The sequence below is a fragment of the Salvelinus fontinalis genome, chromosome 4 (genome assembly GCF_029448725.1).
Source record: "Salvelinus fontinalis isolate EN_2023a chromosome 4, ASM2944872v1, whole genome shotgun sequence".
Classification (NCBI taxonomy): domain Eukaryota; kingdom Metazoa; phylum Chordata; class Actinopteri; order Salmoniformes; family Salmonidae; genus Salvelinus; species Salvelinus fontinalis.
In genome coordinates this window covers 27,257,597-27,282,963 of record NC_074668.1, presented here as the reverse complement: position 1 = coordinate 27,282,963, position 25,367 = coordinate 27,257,597, and the positions used below count along the sequence as shown (strand labels likewise).

Below are 25,367 nucleotides of genomic sequence, written 5' to 3'. Positions count from 1 at the left end.
GCCTTATTGCAAACAGGATACATGTTTTGGAATATTTGTATTCTGTACTGGCATTTCACTCTGTAATTTAGGTTCAGTTTTCTCCTATCAAGGTCAACTTCTTCAGGATCGGTGTCCCGTCCACAAAATGGTTGAGCTAACGAGGTTGTATGTAACAAGAACATTTCCCAAGTCTGTAACCGTTTTAAAGTCACCATTGGGGAAATTCCTGAGCGCATTCCTTCCTCTCCGTCAACTGAGTTAGGAAGGACGCCTGTATCTTTGTAGTGCCTGGGTGTATTGATACCCCATCCAAAGTGTAATGAATAACTTTATCATGCTCAAAGGGATATTAAATGTCTGCTTTTTTTCTTTTTTTTTACCCATGTACCAATAGGTGCCCTTATTTGTGAGGCATTGGAAAACCTCCATGGTACTTTGTGGTTGAATCTGTGTCTGACATTCACTGCTTGACTGAGGGACCTTACAGATAATTGTATGTGTGGGGTACAGAGATGAGGTAGTCATTCAAAAATCATGATAAACACTATTTTTGGACACAGAGTGAGTCCGTGCAACTTATTATGTGACTGGACATTTTTACTCCAGAAATTATTTATGCTTGCCATAATGAAGGGGTTGAACACTTATTAACTCAAGACATTTCAGTTTTTCATGTTATATTAATTAGTTACACGTTCTTAAAACATAATCCCTCTTTGACATTATGGGGTATTGTGTGTAGGCCAGTAACAATACATCTCAATTTATCCATTTTAAATTCAGGCTGTAACATAACAAAATGTGGAAAAAGTAAAGGGGTGTGAATACTTTCTGAAGGCACTGTAATAGCAAAAACGTCACTTTTATAAACTTTGACTGACTGAAAAACATCATAAAATAAGAAAAGGAGGTGAAAAACCAGACCGAGGATGAGTGTGTAAGCAGTTTGCCCAATGGAAAAGGGAGATTTCTGCAAGATATCTATAGAGCAGTGATTGCGCAGATGTTGGTTTGTGTGTGTGTGTACGTGTGTGTGTTTGTCTTTCTTCCTTACCCCACATAATAATTTCATAAAGCACACTCCATGCAGATTATTTTGGGAAGACAAAACTCTGCAATTATCGTCTAAACACGACTATATGCAAACAAATATAAACGCGCACAGCATCCTTGACATCCTTAAACAACCTCCTTTTGAATAATAACACAGTGTCAATGAATCATTATAGAGTTCCCTCTTCATCCTTCCTCTCTGATAACCTCCTCCCGATAACATACAGTAGGGCCAGCCGTACAGAACTGCACTCTCCGCTGTGCATGTTAATGTATGGCGTACTAGGCTCCATGCTGCAGTAGACTACAGCTACCCACTGATCAGATTGAAAATAAGCTTTTTGACTCTGTTTGTCATCGCACATCATGGACTGCTATATTTTTATATGACATTTTTATGAAGTCTATGTCATAGAGCACTAAATGCAATGGCTAAAGGCAGTAAAAGCAAGCCTACGGTGACAGTGGCCCGGAAATAAAAACACCTTTAGAGACCTAGAGAGAGCAGGCTGGAGTGGAGAGGAGAGTGGCCCATCCATCAGGCCAGCACAGGTGGCTCTCACATGGAGGTTTGTGTGTGTGTGTGTGTCTGACAGTCTATATTTACTAGAGGACCTTGTCCCCATCATAGATTCCCTCTTATACATCCCTAAAGCAATGCCCCCCCCCCCCCCCCCCCCCGACCACTAGCCTACCTGCCACCCCTCTTCCTTGAAGAGCTTTATAGACCCAGTTCTATTGTATTATGGAGATGTCTCTGGAAGCTGGTCCTCTTGATGTTTTAACACAGACACGTATGGAAAAATGCATATCTGAAGATATACCAAACGCTGAGCCTGTGGTATTTTCACAGAATGTCTGCGTGAACTTGTACCCCACATGTAGATGTACAATTAAGAAAGAAGAATGGTGTTCTCCGTATTGTAAAATGCATTGTTACTCAGGAGTTTTCCCAGGTTAATCATGCATAGATTTTTGTGTTAAATTAAATTAAATCAAATCAAGTAAACAGTGTATCGGCCTGCAGTGTAGCCCAGGGTGCAAACAGCCTGGTGTGCAGTAATTATTACCATTATTATGAATCCTGTTTTTTTTAGTAAAGGGTCTACTCAACAGAGTGCACTGGTTAGTCACTGAGGCTGATCAAGACAGTGACAGGGGAATGAACACTGTTTTTAAAAGCCTCTCTCCATCTCTGTCTTTTCATCTAGGACACCAGCTATGATCGGCTGCTCCTTTGTGGTGGACAGAGAATACTTTGGCCAGATCGGCCTCCTCGATCCTGGCATGGAAGTCTATGGAGGCGAGAACATTGAGCTTGGCATGCGCGTGAGTACAACACTGGCTCATTCTGCTTATTGAATACGTCCACATTCTTTTGATAGAATCAAATGAACACATTTATCTTTGAGAAGTTACAACATGAAGGTACAAAATCATAATCACACCAAAAAGTAGTTAGAAGTGCCATTGGAAGTTGAGGTTGTTAACAAGCCTATTCAGCTAAAGCGAGTGGGATTGGAAAGGAAAGAGTAGTGTGCTGGAACATAATACCAGTAATTACAAATCCAATATTAGGTACAGCGCCGGCTCACTTGGAAAGTCCTATTGAAATGACTTATTGTGTTTATATTCCCTTCTTTGGAATGGCTCACGATTAAGTTTCCTTGTGTTTTGTAGAATACGGGTAGTAGCTTAAGATACAATACCCAAAGGCGTCAACTGAGAGATGTTAGAAATATGTTTCTCAGACGGGAGGGAAAATCCTTAATGCAAATATTTCAGTCAACCCTATGGCTTTAAAGCCCTATTCTGAAAATGATCATCTCTTTGCAGCTGCTTTGAGTTGAATTTAACGCTTCATGTGAGCAGAGGCTTGGTTGAAGAATTGGTCGCGTTTTTAAATTCAGAAAATGTTTCTCCTCAGCCAAGTGGAACCACAATCTAAACTCACTCTGGGCTTATTGGAATGAGACGTGCTTGAAAAAGTATCCTTCATTAATGTCATCACATCCAGTTTAAAATCTTCAGATTGCTTGAACGGTGCTTCAGAAGGGTTTCTGCAGCCTTTGGAAATGCACTTCAGAGGCGAGATAGATCTTGGTTGTTTTATTGATAACTCAACCCCTCTGAGGAACCTGGACAGAATATTATAGTAGCTGATGACCGTCTCAAAGTCCTCATCATTCTAAATGGACTAGCATGACCTCATAAATAGAAAGGATTTCCCGCTGAATAGTAAGAGACATTCAGGCAACAAGTAAATGGTTGTTTCAGGTTTGTTACCAGTGAACAGTCCCATTCTTCATTGAGCCTAATAGTAATTCCAATGTTCAGTACGCCACCCCCGAATTTCAGTCTTCAAGGTTAAACTCTGTTTTGTTATTCACCGGACCTGCCATTATGCAGCAAACCATGCCACTGAGTGGTCGGTTCATAGGGTAGGAGATTGATTCAGATACGGCCACTAAATAGAGTGTTATATGAAACCCACTGGAGTGTGTGTTTTATACTGATGTACTCCACTTTGTCATTCTGCTCCATTGAATGACTTGCGTCAGGTCTGACATTTGCACAATGCTTACATAAAGTAATTGCACTCTCCTTGATTCAGGCAATAATAACACCAATGTCACAAATGTCGTAACATAACAGTCTCTCTTTGTCTTTCCCCATAATGCCTATGCAAATACTTGTACCTTTTCTTCTCTAGTTCTGTCATTGTGAGGAAAATGAAACAGATATACCTGTATAAGAATGGCTGAATAACAAACCAACTGTGATTCACCACCATAAATACTGTATTGTACAGCTTCTAATGGAATGGAGATGGGCTTCTCTGTTGCATGGGGCATTTATGTCTCTGAGGCCATCTCATCGATTGATAGAGAGAAGATGCTGGGTTCACAGGCCACAGTGGTCTTCTGTGTGGTAGAGGAGATCTTGGGGTAAGCAGTAGCTGAATAAAACAAAGTCATCGGAGGGAATCAAGATCAGAAGTGTATGATCTTATTGAATTCTTTCAATGTACGGTATCAGTGGCGGTCAGTGATGTTTAAGATGAGGGAGGACAACTTTGTTTTTGATGAGCTTGGCCTTATTTCTATTACAGCATATTGGATGACTGTCATTCATATTCCATTCACCCAGTTCAATGTTACAGCTATAGGTTTAGGCTACTACATGACACTATACTTTTCCATATACCCATCATGAGGTTGCTCCAACCTAGCCTATGAATGAAAGTTTACAATGTATACAGAACAAAAATATATACAGTACCAGTCAAAAGTTTGGACACACCAGTGAAGAATGGGACAACATTCCACAATCAACAGCCTGATCAACTCTATGCGAAGGAGATGTGTCTTGCTGCATGAGGTCCAAAGGGTGGTCCACACCAGATACTGACTGTTTTTTTTATCCACATCCCTATCTTTTTTTTTAGGTATCTGTTACCAACAGAGGCATATCTGTGTTCTCAGTCATGTGAAATCCATAGATTATTGACTGAGTTCCTTACATGAACTGTAACTCAGTCAAATTTTTGAAATTATTGCATGTTGCGTTTATATTTTTGTTCAGTATAGATGCACAGGCCAAGTGAAAAATGTGAGTAATCAAAGGGGTAACATTCATTTAATAACACGCAACACCTGTTGAATATGACGGGTGTCAGTAAATTGTTGCCAGCCGCAGTTACAGTCAACGCACTAGATAACATGAAAGCAGCCTAACCAGCTCTGCTAGGGCGAATAAAATGGTCAGAGTGAGGTGTTCTCTCATTTGTGTTCTCTCATTAGCAAGCGTATAATCTGACAACGCTCTGAATTTACGAACGCCCAAGAGCGCACTGAGCAGACTCTGGCATTCCAGAGTGAATTTACAAACACAGCCAAGGCGACAGACAGTGACACATTCAATACCGCCTTGCACACTCTTGCCTGCCTGTGGGGGGGAGTAGCCCATACAGGAGTGGAGGATGGGACTGACTGATGGACTGGCAAGCACAGGTGTGGAGGACAGAGGCTCAGGTGGTGGAGTAGCACGTACAGGAGTGGAAGACAGGGGACTGACTGATGCAGCTGTGGACTGGATGCTGGTAGAGGGGGTGGGAATAGGACGAAAGGTGCCAAGAGGCAGGGCTGTCTCCAGCACTGGAACGGTCAGGTCCTGAAATTCCACAACCTCCACAAAGCTCACATCCTCCCCTTGGACATCAGGATCACCTGTCTCTAGTTCCTCAATGGCAGCCTCGTAATCCTGCAGCACCAAACCAGTCTGATTGAAGAGGTACCCCAAACCTATTACCTCCCCTAAAAGAAAAAAATATATGAGAATACACCAGACTGAGTATGGAATAATTCTATAATAACATTTCACAAAGAGAAATGTGTTGCTGTTTATATTAAATATAAAAGCGGCATTATTACATATTACATAAAAATCATATTGCCATTACCAGTGTATTTGCGTGGAACAGTGTAAGGAACCATAATCTTTCCAAGCATATCCTGCCCGAGGGTGTTGGCAGTGTGACGAAGGATGACACTGTAGGAGTGTGGCTCTTTCCTGTCACTTGTAGCTGCAACAGCATGGTCCTGATTCCACCGTGCCAATCCATCAACCAGGTACGTCTGATAGAAGGTATCACTGGCTAGTGTGCCTGAAATATAAATTCACAAGGTTGGTACATTCGAATACAACCACCAGTTCAAACAGAGACAACAGTAATTGTACATTTAAAAGTGAATTGTTTTGATTGTGTTTTTACCTGGGAGGAATCAGTTCAGGTGAAGACGGAAGCATTCTAGTGATGTGGAACTTCTGGCACATCTGTATATGGGCAGGGGAAGTCCTCCCTTGATGCCAGTCTGGATATATAACTGGACGCCCTCTGGGTCTTGCTTGATCTGTGTCCTCCAGATGTCCTCCATCCTGCAGGAGTTGATCAGAGGCACACCCAAGGAGTCACGCCCCTTCTCACCATCAAATGTTACGCATGACATCATGCGTTGATGTCATGCGTGATGTTACGCATGACATCAACGTCTAATGGACCCATGAGCTTTGCCTCCAGCTCTTTTCGTTTTGCATCCTTCAGTGCTTTTAGGTCATCCTGGTCGTACTGGAAAATGCACTGGCTGAGATGATTCATGAACGTTGCATACAGCTGGTGGGAGTCGGTGTTGCAACCAACTGCAATGTGCCTCATGAAGTGCCACATGTCCAGCTTTATCTTCAGCTGTGCCCAGGCAGCGAACATCTTCTGAATGTGGCTTGCTCCGCAACAGTCCCTGTTCACATACAGGATGGAAGCTGTTGTGACTCCAGCATCCGCATACCTTTTGATGAGGCCAACGACCATAGGGCCCAGTCCTTTTGCCCTCACTGGCTGTGAGCACGGACATGAGGACTTGTCCATGCTCATTTCCCCCATTAGTGGCCCACACAGCAGTTTTGGCACTGTGGCTTGCCAGCTTCTTTACTACCTTCTTGGTTGAGTCGATCTTGAGGACCGTGCCAAACTGGGAGGTAATGCCGGGCTTGATGCCACTGGTGTCACCAGTCCAACACTGACTGCACTGGAGTAGAGCTTGCAGTCAGTCAGGTAAGGTCTAGTCCTCTGCAGCCAGGACTGCATTGTTCCTCCACCTTCTTTTGTATATGGCTGCTGCTGTTCCCCAGACCTCGCTGTCTCATCAGACGAACTACCTTGATGTCACAGACGAGTTTAGCTGTCAAAATGCAGGGAAACTGGATGCTGTGGCCTATATCCAGCTAGGAAAGGATGTTGTGGTTCAAACTGATGACCTTCCTACTGCACTTGGGACATTGAAGGTATTCGGCTGCCAGATAGTAAGATCCGTCCACATCCACAACCTGCCTGATCTTCTGGTGGAGTCCTGATGAGGTCAACTCCCCCCTCTGACAGTCAAAATGTGGGCAATACAGCTTCCCCTGCCAGAGGTTCCTGGGCATCCAGAGCAGCAGAGGATGGGCAAAGAACCTCTCCATCACCGGTGCTGAGCTGCAGATGAGGGGTGTTGGAGGGGGGTACCACCACATTTTGTCAACCCTGGCAAAGTCCATCTCTGGAATCCCATTCCCCGACCACCTGAACAATGCCTTGGACACCCACTTATGGTCCACATCAGGCAAAGTGCATTGCCAATCCTTGGGAAGACATACTACGTCTCTCCCTGAAATCAAAAGACAACAACATCTCAACACAATAAATAATGTATTGATGATAAATTCCCCAAGGACAGGTCCTTATATCACATGAGACATACATAAATCGGAGGGTCTGTTGTCCGGACCTCTGGCAGTCTCTATGGGGGTGCCACAGGGTTCAATTCTTGGACCGACTCTCTTCTCTGTATACATCAATGATGTCGCTCTTGCTGCTGGTGAGTCTCTGATCCACCTCTACGCAGACGACACTATTCTGTATACTTCTGGCCCTTCTTTTGACACTGTGTTAACAACCCTCCAGACGAGCTTCAATGCCATACAACTCTCCTTCCGTGGCCTCCAATTGCTCTTAAATACAAGTAAAACTAAATGCATGCTCTTCAACCGATCGCTGCCTGCACCTGCCCGCCTGTCCAACATCACTACTCTGGACGGCTCTGACTTAGAATATGTGGACAACTACAAATACCTAGGTGTCTGGTTAGACTGTAAACTCTCCTTCCAGACTCACATCAAACATCTCCAATCCAAAGTTAAATCTAGAATTGCCTTCCTATTCCGCAACAAAGCATCCTTCACTCATGCTGCCAAACATACCCTTGTAAAACTGACCATCCTACCAATCCTCGACTTCGGTGATGTCATTTACAAAATAGCCTCCAAAACCCTACTCAATAAATTGAATGCAGTCTATCACAGTGCCATCCGTTTTGTCACCAAAGCCCCATATACTACCCACCACTGCGACCTGTACGCTCTCGTTGGCTGGCCCTCGCTTCATACTCGTCGCCAAACCCACTGGCTCCAGGTCATCTACAAAACCCTGCTAGGTAAAGTCCCCCCTTATCTCAGCTCGCTGGTCACCATAGCAGCACCTACCTGTAGCACGCGCTCCAGCAGGTATATCTCTCTGGTCACCCCCAAAACCAATTCTTCCTTTGGCCGCCTCTCCTTCCAGTTCTCTGCTGCCAATGACTGGAACGAACTACAAAAATCTCTGAAACTGGAAACACTTATCTCCCTCACTAGCTTTAAGCACCAGCTGTCAGAGCAGCTCATAGATTACTGCACCTGTACATAGCCCATCTATAATTTAGCCCAAACAACTACCTCTTTACCTACTGTATTTATTTATTTTGCTCCTTTGCACCCCATTATTTCTATCTCTACTTTGCACCTTCTTCCACTGCAAACCAACCATTCCAGTGTTTTTTTTTTAACTTGCTATATTGTATTTACTTCGCCACCATGGCCTTTTTTTATATTTTTATTTATATATATATTTTATTTGCCTTCACCTCCCTTATCTCACCTCACTTGCTCACATTGTATATAGACTTATTTCTCACTGTATTATTGACTGTATGTTTGTTTTACTCCATGTGTAATTATGTGTTGTTGTATGTGTCGAACTGCTTTGCTTTATCTTGGCCAGGTTGCAATTGTAAATGAGAACGTGCTCTTAATTTGCCTACCTGGTTAAATAAAGGTGAAATAAAAAATAAATAAAATAAAAATACTGTGTAGGCCTGGTACATCACTATAAATACACCACACAAACACGTAGAATGAGACTTAAAGAGGCTGAGCAGTGAGTATTATATGTAATAACTTGATACTTGTAACTCCATTGGTCGCGGCACGTCTGACTCCTGTGACTCAAGCTGCTCTGCTGCCATAAGGAGCTCACCATCATCAGGCTCAGAGGCTGGAAGGGCTGAAAAGTAGAACTATTCAATAAATTAGATCAATAGATTAAACAACATTGTTTTACTTATCTATTATCTCCATAAACTAAAATATAACATCATTATGATATAATTTATATTAACATAATATTGAGCTTTCTAGGCTGAACCTTCCGAGGAGACATGAGCTTCCTTATTGTGCTGTCGATGATTCTGGGAGGGGCGTAATTTTCCAACCAGCAATGACCTGAGTGAGGATGTTGAGGACCTCTGGGAACAAGTGGTCATCTGGTCTTTGAATGGCTGGGTGGTGGAGGATGGCTGGGTGGTGGCGGATGGCTGGGTGGTGGTGGTGGATGGCTGGGGGGTGGTGGCGGATGGCTGGGTGGTGGCGGCGGATGGCTGGGTGGTGGCGGCGGATGGCTGGGTGGTGGTGGCGGATGGCTGGGTGGTGGTGGCGGGTGGCTGGGTGGTGGTGGCGGATGGCTGGGTGGTGGCAGGTGGCTGGGTGGTGGTGGCGGATGGCTGGGTGGTGGTGGCGGGTGGCTGGGTGGTGGCGGATGACTGGGTGGTGGCGGATGGCGGGTGGCTGGGTAGTGGCGGATGGCTGGGTGGTGGCGGATTGCTGGGTGGTGGCGGATGGCTGGCGGGTGGCTGGGTGGTGGTGGCGAATGGCTGGGTGGTGGCGGATGGCTGGGTGGCGGCGGATGGCTGGGTGGTGAACTCAATCCTGATAGCCTCCCGGCCCTCAGGGAAGAGCTCCATGTATTCCTTGAAAGTCATCTTATTAGCAGCATGGTTTTTGAAATCACTCCTTGCTGGCTGAGAGGCAGAATCTTTCTGCATCAATGCCACCAAATACCCAGCCCAACCCAGCACATTTTCAACCACCCACTTGAAAGACTGCTCCTTATAAATGCCAAACTGCATCTCATGCTGATCCGGCAAATGTGCCCTGCTTGCTGGGTTGCCACCTCTGAGCAGTACAGCCCTCCTGGCTGATTCCACCACATTGGAGACACAGCCTTGCTCCACACTCTTTTAGTAGTTTATGTCCTGTAAATCCTGGAATCCTTACTGTCAGTTAAGACAAGGCTTCCATTTGGCAGTTTTCTGAACCCGGGCTCCATGTCTGCTGTGAAAATAAAGGGGAAAGTTTGTATTTAATAAGTATAAATGATATACATTTCAATCACAGTGAGCAGACTGGGTTAATAGATGGAACAATAAAATGAAGTATATAAACTCTAGCTACTTATGCTATCTTTAGCTACTTGCTAAAGGACATTTCTACCACAAACACACCAGCATAAGCAAGAGCATAGGATATCGCTCATGCCTTTTGATTCATAATTAACATGATGACCCTAGCCTATTTGATATGAAGACAGTGCTTGCCCTATAGCTATGTCTAGTCCAATTAGCTAAATTAATTAAAAGAGAAAAAGTAGAGAAAAAGTAGAGAAAAAGTTTGATGATGCTGAGTTTAGTGACAAAACACAACTATTAGCTATAAAATCACACTTTGTTTAGATAGCTAGCTACGGTAATAAGCTAATAATAACTCCCGTTTGGAAATAGCGGGGTTAACAGACTATTTTGATGGTCAGAGTCATCGGACGTTAAACTAGCTAACGTTACTTTACTTCGATAACCTGTGTCAGTGTCAAAACACCAGTTTACTAACGCGTTAGATCGCGTTACTGTAGCTACACTATAAATCTTGTTAACATAGCTAACGTTACTTCAGAAAAGAAAGATAACTCGCCAAAATTACCTGAGAGGAAATATATTTTTCCATGGTCCTCTTCTAGCGTTTAAAGTTCCCGCCATAGCTCATAGCTAACGTTACTTCAGAAAAGAAAGATAACTCCCGAACAAAATTTCCTAAGAAGAAACTTATTTTTCCATGGTCCTCTACTAGAGTTTAAAGGTCCCGCCATAGCTATAACTTCATCGGTTAATTCTTGGTTACCTCTTGGTTGCACTGGTGTCTCGGATTGGTTGGTGAGTGCAATTCTTGGTTACGTCTTGGTTGCAGACGGCGCTATGATTGGTTGTCGCAACCAGAAATTTCCTCGACTCACGGTTGTGCGCCAAGCGTATCTAGGGTGTACTCGTTAGTCCAACAGTTGCAAACGTGAGTTTCTTTGGGACAAACTCCGGTATGTTTATCCCCGCTTCGTTCCGTTTGCTACTATTTTAAGAAACGTTTTTAAACAGAATCGGCGGAATGAATACACCCCTGATCACACTGAAACGCAATGCACTTTCATAGCAGTCACATACAAAAAGTGGGGAAAATGTTTTTGTTTTAAAATTCCTTCTCGCATCTATGCGCTCTCCTCCTTTCACCGTTTCCATTCCCTTGTGGATTTCTGTGCACAACACATCAGCTGTCTGTGACTATGTGAAAAGTTATTTTCCAAACACACAGCCTACATCGTTGTCACCATATTAGCCAATGACATTAGTAACGTCATGGTCAACATAGCTACATAGTAAACCCGTTACAGTATACAGTTAAGCAAGCAGTTTAGCAGTTACACCGATGGGCCTCGGTGGCGACTTGAAAGCGTTCCAGTGTTGGATAGCCATAGCCAGCAGGTTTGGGGAGTAATGCATTACATGTAATTCATAACATGTTAGGGATTACAAAAAAATGTAACTGTAATCCCTTATGTTACCAGCTAAAATAGTGTAATCAGATTACAGATACTTTTGAAAAAGTAGATGATTACTTCGACGATAACTTTTTAATTCAGAAAGTTTGTTATTGTTTCAACTATGGAATTAAACAGCTGCATATTATCAAGACATCATAGTGTCACCAACGAAAAGGTAAACAATAGGCCTATAGCAAATGCGGAATATGGCAATCATTTTTCACATGTAAATATCCCTTTTCAGTAGTGCTCAGTGCATGCCATTCCATGAGCACAGCATTTATTTTTCAACTTGAAGCAAGGAGCCCAATCAGTCCTCCGTGACCACAAATTCATCAACAACAGAGTAGGGCTGGCTAATAAACCTTAGTTTTGGGGTTATGCTCAGGTAAAACAATTTGGCTAATCTATACTTCCATATTTCCAAGTCATATTCTTGAAGATCAAAGGGTATAATATTTATTGGAATGACTGAAATTCTGATAGACTTAGGTTTTTAATGTAAAGATATAATTTAATCATATTATTATATTTAGTAGAAAGCGATGGGTTACAAGAAGCCTACATAACCAACCCATAAAGTAAAATGTAACATCCCATATATAGCCAGCTATGTCAATTTTAACATTGATTTATCCTGCAATAGATGTCGTTCAATTGGTAACATACATTTTTCTCTTCTTCGAATGCGTCTTAAGGGGAAAGTAATCTAAAAGTAACCGAATGTAATCGTATTACGTTACTGAGTTTTGGTAACCCAAAAGTTACGTTACTGATTACAATTTTGGACAAGTAACTAGTAACTAACATTACTTCTAGAAAGTAACCTACCCAACCCTGATAGGCAGCTGGTGCAACCCTGCTGTTGTTGACTGCTGTTGAGGCTACTGTAGACCTTTATTCCAAAGTGTGTGTTTAATCAATTATTTGTTGACGTGAATATATTCATTATAGTTTTATCTAAAAAGGAAAACTTTTTTTATGTTTCACTATTTTTATTTTTATGAAATTTACTGAGGAGGATGGTTCTCCCCTTCCTCCCCTGAAGAGCCTCCACTGTACAGTTTAGAGATGTATTTACACTACAGGGAATAGGAGGGGCTTTCATGGAAATGTGGGAGAAATCATAAAGAGAGGAAGATATATAGACTATAGATGTTAAAGTAAATGTTTCTGCTGTTTCTTGATATCACAGTTTTCCCATTTATCCCAGTACTGTATGTGTACCAAATAGTTCATTTTTGTCATGGTATTTAATGATGTTGATTATCGATGCCATTGCAGCTCTTCCAAAATATTAGTATTCAGGTAGTTTATTTATGCTGCAGTTCACTGTGACTTATAAATAAGTCTAACTTGAAACCCACACCCTGGTATCAGAGAGGAAAACATTGCTTACCATGAGGCTGAGTTTGCAAAAATAAAAAAATATCAAGAAGGAATAGAAATGATGAATTCTGCCAGAGGTGTCAATACACATTTATTGCGTCATGCATTTTCCATCTCTCACTTATGGTTGCTGATACAGCATCTCATGAGACCAAAACACTGCCCTTCATTTTCAAGTCCCCTCAGGAATATGTAGCTACAGTATTAATTACTTAAAAATCATACAATGTGATTTTCTGGATTTTTTCCTCTACATGCTTTGTAAGTAGGAAAACCTGCAAAATCGGCAGTGTATCAAATACTTGTTCTCCCCACTGTGAAGTTTACATATACCTAGGTTGGTGTCATTAAAACTCGTTTTTCAACCACTTCACACATTTCTTGTTAACCATCTATAGTTTGGGCAAGTCGGTTAGGACATCTACTTTGTGCATGACAAGTAATTTTTCCAACAATTGTTTACAGACAGATTATTTCACTTATAATTCACTGTATCACAATTCCAGTGGGTCAGAAGTTTACATACACTAAGTCGACTGTGCCTTTAAACAGCTTGGAAAATTCCAGAAAATTATGTCATGGCTTTAGAATCTTCTGATAGGCGAATTGACATCATTTGAGTCAATTGGAGTTGTACCTGTGGATGTATTTCAAGGCCTACCTTCAAACTCAGTGCCTCTTTGCTTGACATCATGGGAAAATCAAAAGAAATCAGCCAAGACCTCAGAAAAAAATATAGACCTCCACAAGTCTGTTTCATCCTTGGGAGCAATTTTCAAACGCCTGAAGTTACCACGTTCATCTGTACAAACAATAGTATGTAGGTATAAACTCCATGGGACCACACAGCTTTCATACCGCTCAGGAAGGAGATGCGTTCTGTCTCCTAGAGATGAACGTACTTTGGTGCGAAAAGTGAAAATCAATCCCAGAACAACAGCAAAGGACCTTGTGAAGATGCTGGAGGAAACAGGTACAAAAGTATCTATATCCACAGTAAAACGAGTCCTATATTGACATATCCTGAAAGGCCGCTCAGAAAGGAAGAAGCCGCTGCTCCAAAACCACCATAAAAAAGCCAGACTTCGCTTTGCAACTGCATATGGGGACAAAGATCGTACTTTTTGGAGAAATGTCCTCTGGTCTGATGAAACAAAAATATAACTATTTGGCCATAATGACCATCGTTATGTTTGGAGGAAAAAGGGGGAGGATTGCAAGCAGAAGAACACCATCCCAACTGTGAAGCACGGGGGTGGCAGCATCATGTTGTGGGGGTGCTTTGCTTCAGGAGGGACTGGTGCACTTCACAAAATAGATGGCATCATGAGGAAGAAAAGTTATGTGGATATATTGAAGCAAGATCTCAAGATGAAGCATGTACAAAATCATTATATCCGAAGAGGAGAGGGGATTTGAGCCACTACATGAGGGAATTTGCCCATTAGGCTACTGCGTCACAGTTTGAAGGCAGACATGAAGAGTCATGGGAGAAGATGGAGATAGATGATGAGAAATATGTACATTTGTGTGAGAGATCAGTACAACAGGAGACCTGGCCTGTGTCGTATATCGACTACAAATATACTGTATCTCTCATGTGGATTTCTTCCTTTCCTTTCCGTTCCTCCACTGGCTCATCTACCCATTACATGAATGATTAATTCTCAGAGAATACAGTCCTTTAACTGAGAAGACGTGGGAGGAAAGATCTGTTTTTCATCAATAGGAACAGTGCAAAGGTAACAATGGGTGGACCATTTCATATTGATCAAGTATTTGTCTTTTTCAAGACATAAATTATTTAGAGGGCCTGAATCAATCTGCTGGGGCTTAATCGACTGAGAGGTATTTACTCTAGGCTTCATTACAGTAGGTTTTATCTCACTACCTCACCACTAGTCATAGGAGGGAGGACACAGAGGAGGGAGGACACAGAGGAGGGAGGACACAGAGGAGGGAGGACACAGAGGAGGGAGGACACAGAGGAGAATAGGAACAACAGTGATGTAGACCTTTCTTAAAATACCATATAGGAACGATTTTAATGCTCCATTCATTCAATGGTTTGAGTTTACAATGTGGCTATTCTAGTTGTATAAGTTAATATTGAAGTAAATAAGTATAAATAGATCAAGAGTTTATTTTTGTAACGTTATATCCACAAATGTTTCACATTTGTGTTTTCTCATCAGAAATGATTGCTTATGGGTACCTTTGTTTGTATATAAAATATTACTGTTCTCAGATCTTGAATTCGTATATTTTAGATGTGTATGAAAACATGTTTTTTTTTTTGCTAAACAATATACAGGCCAATCCATTGTTTAGCTAGAAAGGAATGTTTGTATCCTGCATATTTGACTGTGATATGTGGTTATCTTACCTAGCTGTTTTATTAAGATTAATACATGTACTGCAAGTTGCTCTAGATAAGAGCATCAGATAAGTGATTCAACTACTAAAATGTCAAATGTAAATGTTTCACATATAGATCTCACATTACTGTATTGAATTATTAAAAAAACAAAACATTTTGTGTCTGTGCGCACAGATAATTGGACTGGGTTTATATTGTTTTATAAGGTATAGTGCTGACCCAGGAATCTGCCACTAAATACTTAAAAAGGTCACTGTTAGGTGCTTCCTAAGAAAAGGTAGGTGCAGGAGTCAGGAGCAGGAGAGCAAGGAAGTCCCAGTAGCACAATCGTTTATTGAAAGTCCCAACACAACAACAACAGGTGGGGAAACACACCCAACGAAGTCGCCACACATAGGGATTCCCTAACAGCCCATCCAGCTTATTTTCAAGTATTTGAAATCCCTGAATGCCTTTTGGAGATTGACAAGGTTATGTGGGTTTCAATACATATTGTAGCGCTCGACAGCCAGACAGAGAGTTTTCCTATTCAGGGCCACAGGGAGTAGCAATTAGGCAGAACTTGTCAGCGCACTTATTATCTACATGAGTCATAAACTTCATTATAGGCCTCTTTCAAGTGTGACTGCTCTTGCACCTATCTTTAAACACACATTGACGAGGCAATTAAGATCCTTTAAGACATATTGTTCATTTCATAACCCTCTGTTTTCAGAGCCTGTTATGCAAAAAGAAAAAGTGAAGCTAATTAACCATCCAACTCTGTCTGAAGTTGCCATACTTACCTAAATATACGTTGAAATGCACAGACTTGAACTTGGATCATCCTTCTCATTATAGAAAACACGTTTTTAATTTGATAGTTTAATTGGAGGGTGTTTGATGGTGTTAGATGTGTTTGACAAGATGGAAATTATTTTTTACAGCTAATCTGCTGTTACAAAAAGAAACACTTAAGTAGTGAGGAATGCACTGGTATGCCAGACAAACTCACTACAATTAAGGGGACTGCCGATGAGAAAGCCGGGGATTCAACTGCTTTGCACGTTATGACCGTAGAGTTGAAAGCGCTGCATCACATCACTGAGACATCCTGATTTGAACTCTACATTTTGGGTATGAGAGAGAGAGAGAGACCTTCAGTTCATTCTGCCTGAAACATCACTCATCTCATTGGACACCCCATTTGGGAGGGGACGGAATAGACTTTGCATTGCAACACATTATTATGCTGCTGCCTGGTCTTCTAGTCATTCTTAACAGCCTTAGAGACAATGGTCTGACTAGTTCTGAATGTGTTAACTATGGTGTTGCATGCATGTGACATGGAGGCTGACAAAAACACCAGTTGACGGGTGTAGGCCCAATGAATTGTGCTCGAACCAAGGTTTACCACTTATGATTTATTAGTATGGCCTGTTAGAGAGGAAATGTTAAGTATTCTACTATTCAAGCTGAAGCTTTGAGGGAAAGATGTTATGCTATCATGCCATTTTTGTTCTTCATATCCACATGCTGAATCAATCGATGTGTTTGGGATTTGCATGGGGGAGTGATTACATCAGTGGTTTGAATGCTATTGATGTCCACACTACACGGTGGGGGTTCTCAAATTGAATTCATCTTTAAAGTCACACTGTACATCACAAAAACTTACAAGAAACAGATGTGAGGAATATTTCTTTCACTTCATAAAGCAAAACAGCTTCATGGGAGAATATATCACTTTGTGGTCAGGATTTCCTGCTATGTCTTTGAAATGGGCAAATCAGATATTACATTAAAAGGAAGAGAGCTCTCCTGGGTACAGAGACTCTAGAAGCCAGTGAGAAACATTTCAATTAAGAACAGAGACAGAGACACAAATTCCTAAGACACAACTAAGCACACACACACACACACACACACACACAGCTCAGTGGTAAAACAAGCCCACAAATGCAAGTATGTCTTTCTTATTTTTCATTGTGAATATTTCCATTCTGTGTTGTAGTGTTAATCTCTGTAAGGGCTCCGGCGGTAAAACTGTTAAAGAAATTCACCTGGCTTTGTTTTAAAAGGTTAAGATATCCCAATCCCTTTAATCCTCCCTCATCCATTGGTTGCTTCGCTCTGACTTGACACAAAATTGATCCCAGAATTGCAGCTCCGTGGCAGAAATGGAAATGAGGACCTTTAGGGCAGTCAGTGTGTCTCCCTCCCACTATGGGTCAGGAGACACTGGTGGCTGGTCCCCTTGTGTCATGTGATAGAGCATGGAGTTTGTAACGCCAGGGTTATTGCGTTCAATTCCCAGGACCATCCATACATAAAAATGTATGCTTGCATAAGTCTCTTTGGATAAAAGCATCTGCTAAATGGCATATGCTATTATATTATTAGTAGTATATAGAAGGAAAACTGAGTCAAAGCTAATTTATTTGACAGGTCACAAGAATATTCAAAAGATTGTAGGCATTGTAGCTGGGACTGTATATCACAATACAAAAACGGTTTAAAAGCCACTGTCTTTGAGAAGCTTGACTATTACCAGAACTTTGATTATGCAAATTGGATACATTTACAGTATGTAAGAGTGGGGAGAGGTGAATATATTTTTGAATGTATCAAGTGCTATAACTCAGAAATGTCAATTATGTGATTTGTGTGATTGTCAATGGGAGAAGACCATTAGCTAACCTAAGGTATAGATTTTCATAACCGTATGGCTGATGGCATACCTCCCTGTATGTACACATACATTGCCTTTGGAAAGTATTCAGATCCCTTCTTTTTCCACATTTTGTTATGTTGCAGCCTTATTCTAAAATTGATCAAAGTGTTTTTTCCCCCTAATCAATCTACACACAATACCCCATAATGACAATTTATATAAAAAATAAAAAACATATTTTTTTAAATATCACATTTACATAAGTATTTAGACCCTTTACTCAGTACTTTGTTGAAGCACCTTTGGCAGCGATTACAGCATAGTCTTCTTGGGTATGGCCTGTATTTGGGGAGTTTCTCCAATTCTTCTCTGTAGATACTCTCACGCTCTGTCAGATTGGATGGGGAGCGTTGCTGCACAGCTATTTTCAAGTTTCTCCGGAGATGTTCGATCGGGTTCAAGTCTGGGCTCTGGCTGGTCCACTCAAGGACATTCAAAGACTTGTCACGAAGCCACTTCTGAGTTATCCTGTCGGAAGGTGAACCTTCGCCCCAGTCTGAGGTCCTCAGCGCCTTTTAGCAGGTTTTCATCAAGGATCTCTCTGTACTTTTCTCCGTTCATCTTTCCCTCGATCCTGACTAGTAACCCAGTCCCTGCAGCTGAAAAACATCCCAACAGCATGATGCTGCCACCACCATGCTTCACCGTAGGGATGGTGCCAGACACAAATCCTGTCTCAAAGCTCTACGGACAATTCCTTCGATCACATGGCTTGGTTTTTGCTCTGACATGCACTGTCAACTGTGAGACCTTATATAGACAGGTGTGTGCCTTTCCAAATCATGTCCAAACAATTGAATTTACCACAGGTGGACTCCAATCCACTTGTAAAAACATCTCAAGGATGATCAATGAAAACAGGATGCATCTGAGCTCAATTTCGAGTTTCATGGCAAAGGGTCGGAATACTTATGTAAATAAGGTATTTTAGATTTTATTTTTATTACATTTAAAAAAACAAAATACCTGTTTTCACTTTGTCATTATGGGGTATTGTGTGTAGATTGCTGAGGATTTAAAAAAAAATATTTAATCAATTTTAGAATAAGGCTGTAACGTAACAAAATGTGGAAAAAGTCAAGGGATTTGAATACTTTTCGAAGGCACTGTACATGTATATATGATTACAAATCTCAAAAGGTGTGCAATTTGCAGAACAAGGGCATTTTACAATACATTTAGAGTTGACTGTCTGTGACATACTGTAGTTATGGAAAATGTATGTTTTTCGTTTGGCAAATGCCCTCCAGTCCCCACAGTTTTCTGAATAACAGACATACACAACATGGAGTTTATAGTAACCAGAGGTCCGCTGGGGTCATGCCAGGGTCCATTGTCCTTAGCTTAGTCAACCATGCTTACAATATGACCAATAAATATTGGCGCTTAACTCTGTGACCCTCCAGGAAGCTCCTAAAGTCACTGGAAGGGACCGACTCGGCACACTAGTTACACTACAAACCCCATTGCATTTTTTTACTCAAATACTTCTTGTAAGTTGATCTCAAAATCAATGAAAAGTCATTATTACTTATGTTTGTGGTACTGACTCAAAATTAAATGTCACATCAACAAAATAAATTCAACATAACTTTGCAAGCCAGCATAATGTGACTTGCAGGTAGGGTTACAAAATTCTGGAAATTTTTCCAGGTTTTACAGAAATCCCGGTTGGAAGATTCCTGGAAACCGGGGAATTTTGGATAAAGTTACCAGAATTTTGCAACCTAACTTGCAGGCCTGTTGTGGCCTTTAAACCATGAGTTTCAGGCCACTGAATGAGGGTAATGTAATGAACATGAGGCAAGACAGAGAGCTGGTTTCAAGCGCAGGGCGCAGCAGGTGTTTAATGCAAAGGACCACAGGAGGAGGCAGGTAACTGGGTCCAGGGGCAGGCAGAAGGTCATACACAGGGGGTTCAAAAGGGCAACTGTACAGGCAGGGAAAAGGCTAGTAACGTAGTCTGGGAGATCAGGCAATAGGTAGATAACAGGAAATCCAATAGGCTAAAGTACAGGCAGGGAATAGACAAAAGGCATCATTTGTGAAGCAGGCAAAAACGATCATACACTGGAGGAGTTTATCATGGGAAACCCAGCGCTCTGAAAGACGTGTTATAAAACAAACAATACCTCACAGTGATGGGGCGCAAAGAACTGAACTAAATAATGTGTGATAATGACAGGTGTGTGAACAGGTGACTAGAATTCAGGTGATTGGGATCTGGAGAGTGAGCTGCGTTCAGGGGATCTAGATGTTTGAGAGTGTGGGCTGGAAAGTGAGCTGCGTTCAGGGTTCATGAAAGAAAGTACATGGCAAAAGAAAGTTTGAAGAACACTAATGTAAGAGATCCTCTGAGTAACAGAACCTTATATAGACCTTAGATTCTCCAATATGTCGGGTTAGTAGCGATACTGTGTAATGGTGCTGTTTCCAATTCTGTTTACTGCTGTTAATAATTTTTATGGTTTTTACAGTTTATGTTTCCTATATCCCTCTCGGGCTTAGCTCACCCAAATGGTCCTGTGCCAATTAACTAACGCCACACAACGGCAATTATATTAGCAATTAAATTACCTCTCCATCAAAGTAAACAGTCTCCTATGTTAGGTGATGCCTCTTAATGATCTCTATCCTGTGTTTAAAGAGGAATTTATGCAAATCAGACTTCACTATATATTCCTATGAAACTATAATAAGATACTTAAAGAAGTTTGTTTCATAATCTATTTAGAGGTGAAAAGGTAATCTGTGTATGATACTTCTGTGTTGTTCCCCAACTTACCCTGATGCATGGCTGTTGACTCCTATGATGCCATATGAATCAACAACCATATATCAGGGCAAGACTCCAATTTAACTTAATACATTTGAGATAATTATTGTTTTACTGTGGTAGTGAGAAGTTTGATTACTGCTTATAGAAAACACTTTTTAACGTGACTTGACAGGCCAGATGATTCACATACAGATCAATTATTGTCTATTTGAGGATATCAGGCGCAAGCTGTGCTGGCGAGGCTCTGTCAGCATGGCATAAATGTGTTTTCCACGCAGCCCTGGTGCAATCATCACATCATCATTATGCCTTTTGTGTCCAGGGAAAAAAAGGCATTTGGTCTGATTTGTTTAGCTAATGCCCTGGCTGAGACCTCCAAAGTTACTAGAGAGTGGCAGCAGCGTCATAAGACATCCTGGAACAGACGTGACATACATGAGAAGCCTGCAGTCTGCTCCTTCCTCTGCCTGGTACTGGCCTGCTGCACACCACCTGTTCTCTCTCTGATTGACTAACACTCTCTATCTCTTATGCTGCAAAGGTCACATTATCACTGATGATTTTGTGTGTTTTAAAAAAGGAACTGACCTGACTCTCCTCAGACTCCATGTTCTGTGATGTCTGTTAGCTATTTATTTCCCAAACCTACCCTGTCATAGAGGATTTGTCTGGTCTGATCTGATTAGGCTTTTTCAATGTCATTCAGGCTGATTACAAGAATAGACAGAAAGGACAATCTTAGATAAACGCACACTGTTAAAACCATACATCCCAAATGTACGCATACCGACACAACACAAACACAAACGCACACTCACAGACACACACTTTTACACTGATCCTTTGCTGCTGCTACTCTGTTCCTTATTCTTACTCTTATTATTATATTTCCTGATGCCTAGTCACTTTACCCTGCCTTCATGTACAGTACATATCTACCTCATATCTCGTACCTCTGCACATTGATCTGGTACTTGTCCTCCCTGCATAGGCTATAACTTCATGCTTGTGTATTTAATTGTATTCCTCTTGTGTTACTATTTTATTTTTAAACTCTGCATCGTTGGGAAGGGCTTGTAAGCAATCATTTCACAGTAAAGTCTACACCATTTATAATAGGTGCATGTGACAAATAGAACTGGATTTGATTTGATACACCCACTCTGACACACTTGATTCTCCCATAAGTAAACAAGCATTACCTGTGCAGATCCATCTCTGCAATCACCCAATGCTATCCTGCACAGTTTTTTAAAAAACACATTGAAAATGTCCTGACTGTAACGGAGGCCTAGCTAGGAGTTTCTTGTTGACTTTGATAGGCACCACAGAGGGTTATGATTTATGTACAGACTAAAGCTACAGCGTTTATCTGGCAAATCCCTGTTTACGATCCAGCTATTACTCTGGTGTGCACATTGACTGAGAATATAGGTGATTGAAGTGATTGTGTTAGCTGCGTTGTTGGCTAGCTCCTGACGAGTGAGCACATTTTCTATGCCAGGCAAAATTGCAACTCATTAGCTCATTGTTATGGATGTATCCAAATAAATGTCACTAGAAAACAGCTTAAAACAAATGCAAATGCAGCTACTTTGCTGTTATTCTGGCTGCACTTTTTGACGTGACCGTAAGTTAGCCATAGTTGGCTAGCTAGCAAGCAAGAGATACGAACGTTGCCAGCCAGTTTGGCAATGGAACATTTATAACAAACGACTGGGCCATGTCCATAGATACAGAGCAAAAAGAACGAGCTACTGGGTAGCATCTCTGGCAAACGAACCGATAGAACGAACAACCAGCCGGCTTGGGTAGCAACCCTAGATTTGTGTCGGGACTATATCTTGTGGAAGGATGAAATAGTAGGAACAAATTCATCAAAATAAAGTTTTTAATGAAAATATGTCAATCATTATTTGAATATGTTGATAATAGTGTATTACCACTGCATGTTCATCAGTTAAGTGCTTGTGCTTTAGTAGAGGCAGGGTTGAAGATGAGTCTGTGTTTGTTTGATTAGGTCTTTGTTATTTGAAACCTAACCATTGATCAGTAAAATAATAAGCAATCTATTAGTGAATGCAATGTCATCCACAGACACACAATGAATGCAAGTCGTTTGTATGTTGTAGCCATGAAGGTGCCTATTGATCATGTAATGGTAATAGCGCTGATTGATTTATTAGTCCAGGGTCACTCCACACTTCACTGCTGTTTAATCTAAGAGAGGGTTTACAACCAATCTGGGTCACTATGGAGGTTGATTGAGTCAAATGCAACCATTGAGGGTGTGAGTTGGAGGAGGGCAAAGGCCTTCACAGCCAGGGAATGGAGGAGAAAACAAATGTATTAATGTTATGCCTTTATTAACATTCAATTAAACACACTTGAGTGGTACTGTACAGTATATGCAAGTTATGGTAACAGTGACTTGATTAATGTTTGATGTATTTAATTTCCATGAACGTGGCACACAGTACGATAAGGCTTGGGGGCTTAGCGGCTCCAACATCTTTCCTCAATGAATTTCACAGACCAGCAAGAATTTATTTGGTATATTTGAATACTTTCTCCTTTTGTTAGCACTCAGCACAGCATACTCTATTTGTATAGTGCTTGTAATACAATCGCTCAAATACTTCTGCGTTATGTGCGGTGAAGTACAAGAAGTTCCAACATAAGCTGCCACAAACTGCTAGTGAAATGATGGAGGAGTATATGCTTTGCATAGCGGCAGTCTTTTTGGGGTCATACACTTAGCAAAGGGATGTTTTCCAATGCAAGCATTGTTTTTAGTGTCAGTGGAAGTCCCAAGTAAATGCAATGGGTTTCATTTATGCAGCCCTGTCCAGCAAAAAGGGTGGAGAACAAACTTTTGCCACAATGTATCCTGACTAGGGATCCATCAATCAATGGAATCTGAGAAATGACATTTCTCCTACTGACTCAATTCCCTCTGCTCTGCCTCATGCCCACACTCACTCAGTGGACCAACATGCGTCATTGCATGCAGTTTGGTACGAAACCCTTTTATGTTTGACATAAAGTAGGAGCACAGTGGAATCCATGCTATCACAAAATATGAAACATTAGTGGTACACATACAGTAAGTCACTATCATGTCAAGTATTCCTTACTACCCCTCCAAAACAATGGTGATGTCACTGCTAGTCTAAATTTAGTTTTTACTTTAGGGTGGTGACTCATTAGTATGTAATTAAAACACGTATTAGTATTTCGGTACTATAAATTCGACTGGTGGATGTCCTGGTTTCTTCAGGGTGTTTTTCTGCGGCATGCAGGCAGTTATCTGTGTCCTCTTATGCTGAGCATGAGGTAAATGTTGGGTTCAGTGGAATGTTAATGGTTTGGAACATCTGTTCTGCATTGTGAAGATTGTCATTAAGAGACTCTCGGAGTGCTGGTGGCTCTGCAGTTTAAAAGACAGGAGGACTACATTACCATATGCTGTCCTCTATCTTTCTGCTCTGGTGTTGGAAATGTTCTCGTTTAAGTTCTCTCTCCCTCTCTACTTTTGACTTTCCTTTATATGCTGTAATTCTGTGTCTGGGCAAGTGTTATCCTTATAACAGGTATGAAGTGAAGACCCAGATGCAGACAACGTCGAATTAACAATGGTTTAATAATCCAACAGGGGCAGGCAAGACAGGTCAAGGCAGGCATGGGTCTGTAAACCAGAGGTGGGGCAACGGTACCGAACAGCAGGAAGGCTCAGGGTCAGGGTAGGCAGTGGTCAATAATCCAGAGGTGGGGCTAAGGTACAGGTTGGCAGGCAGGCTCAGGGGCAGGCAGAGTGGTCAGGCAAGCAGGTGGGCTCATTTTCAGGACAGGCAAGGGTCAAAACCAGGAGGGCGAGAAAAAGAGAGACTGGGAAAACCAGGAGCTGGGGCAAAAACGCTGGTTGACTTGCCAGTTCGTCTTGTTTGTCAACAGAAGAACAGAGAACACAGGTATAAATACACAGGGGATAATGGGGAAGATGGGCGACACCTGGAGTGGGGTGGAGACAATCACAAAGACAGGTGAAACAGATCAGGGTGTGACACCTTAGGTTGGAATTGTTTTCCAATAACCTGGAAGAATTCATTCTGGTAGTCGTTGCTGATGATGCAGCCACTATTTTCCTTCCTTGAGTATTGAGTCGGTCACAGTTGAGTGTCATTGCATTTTTCAGGCCCGTAGTCAGTCAATACTTTTTGCATTGATGGACGTTTTTCTCCAGGATTACATGCTTTTACCACTTATTTTTATGTATTACCACTTTTTCACAGACAGACACTATTCAACCACAATCCAGTGCCAGGGTTACTGTGTGTCACAGGAAACTCTCTAGGGACACTCATATATATGGGCCATTCCCATACAGACCCATTTATCAGGCCTGTTTTCACCCACTTCAGCAGAAAAGAATGGCCTGTAGAACCTAATTGCTGCATCAAGCAAACAACCTCCTCCGTAAAAAGATAAACAAGGAGGCAGCTATAACAGCTAGCAGGAA

The 25,367-nt window shown here is 41.6% G+C and overlaps 1 protein-coding gene across 1 annotated transcript in view; it reads left to right on the top strand.

The window, feature by feature from the left end:
• LOC129853453 (polypeptide N-acetylgalactosaminyltransferase 9) overlaps window positions 1-25,367 on the top strand; it is an 85,055-nt gene that overhangs the window by 36,729 nt on the left and 22,959 nt on the right. The window contains exon 6 of the mRNA XM_055919504.1: window positions 2,247-2,364. Within this exon, the coding sequence (XP_055775479.1) occupies window positions 2,247-2,364 (118 nt within the window). The remainder of the gene's footprint in view (window positions 1-2,246; window positions 2,365-25,367) is intronic.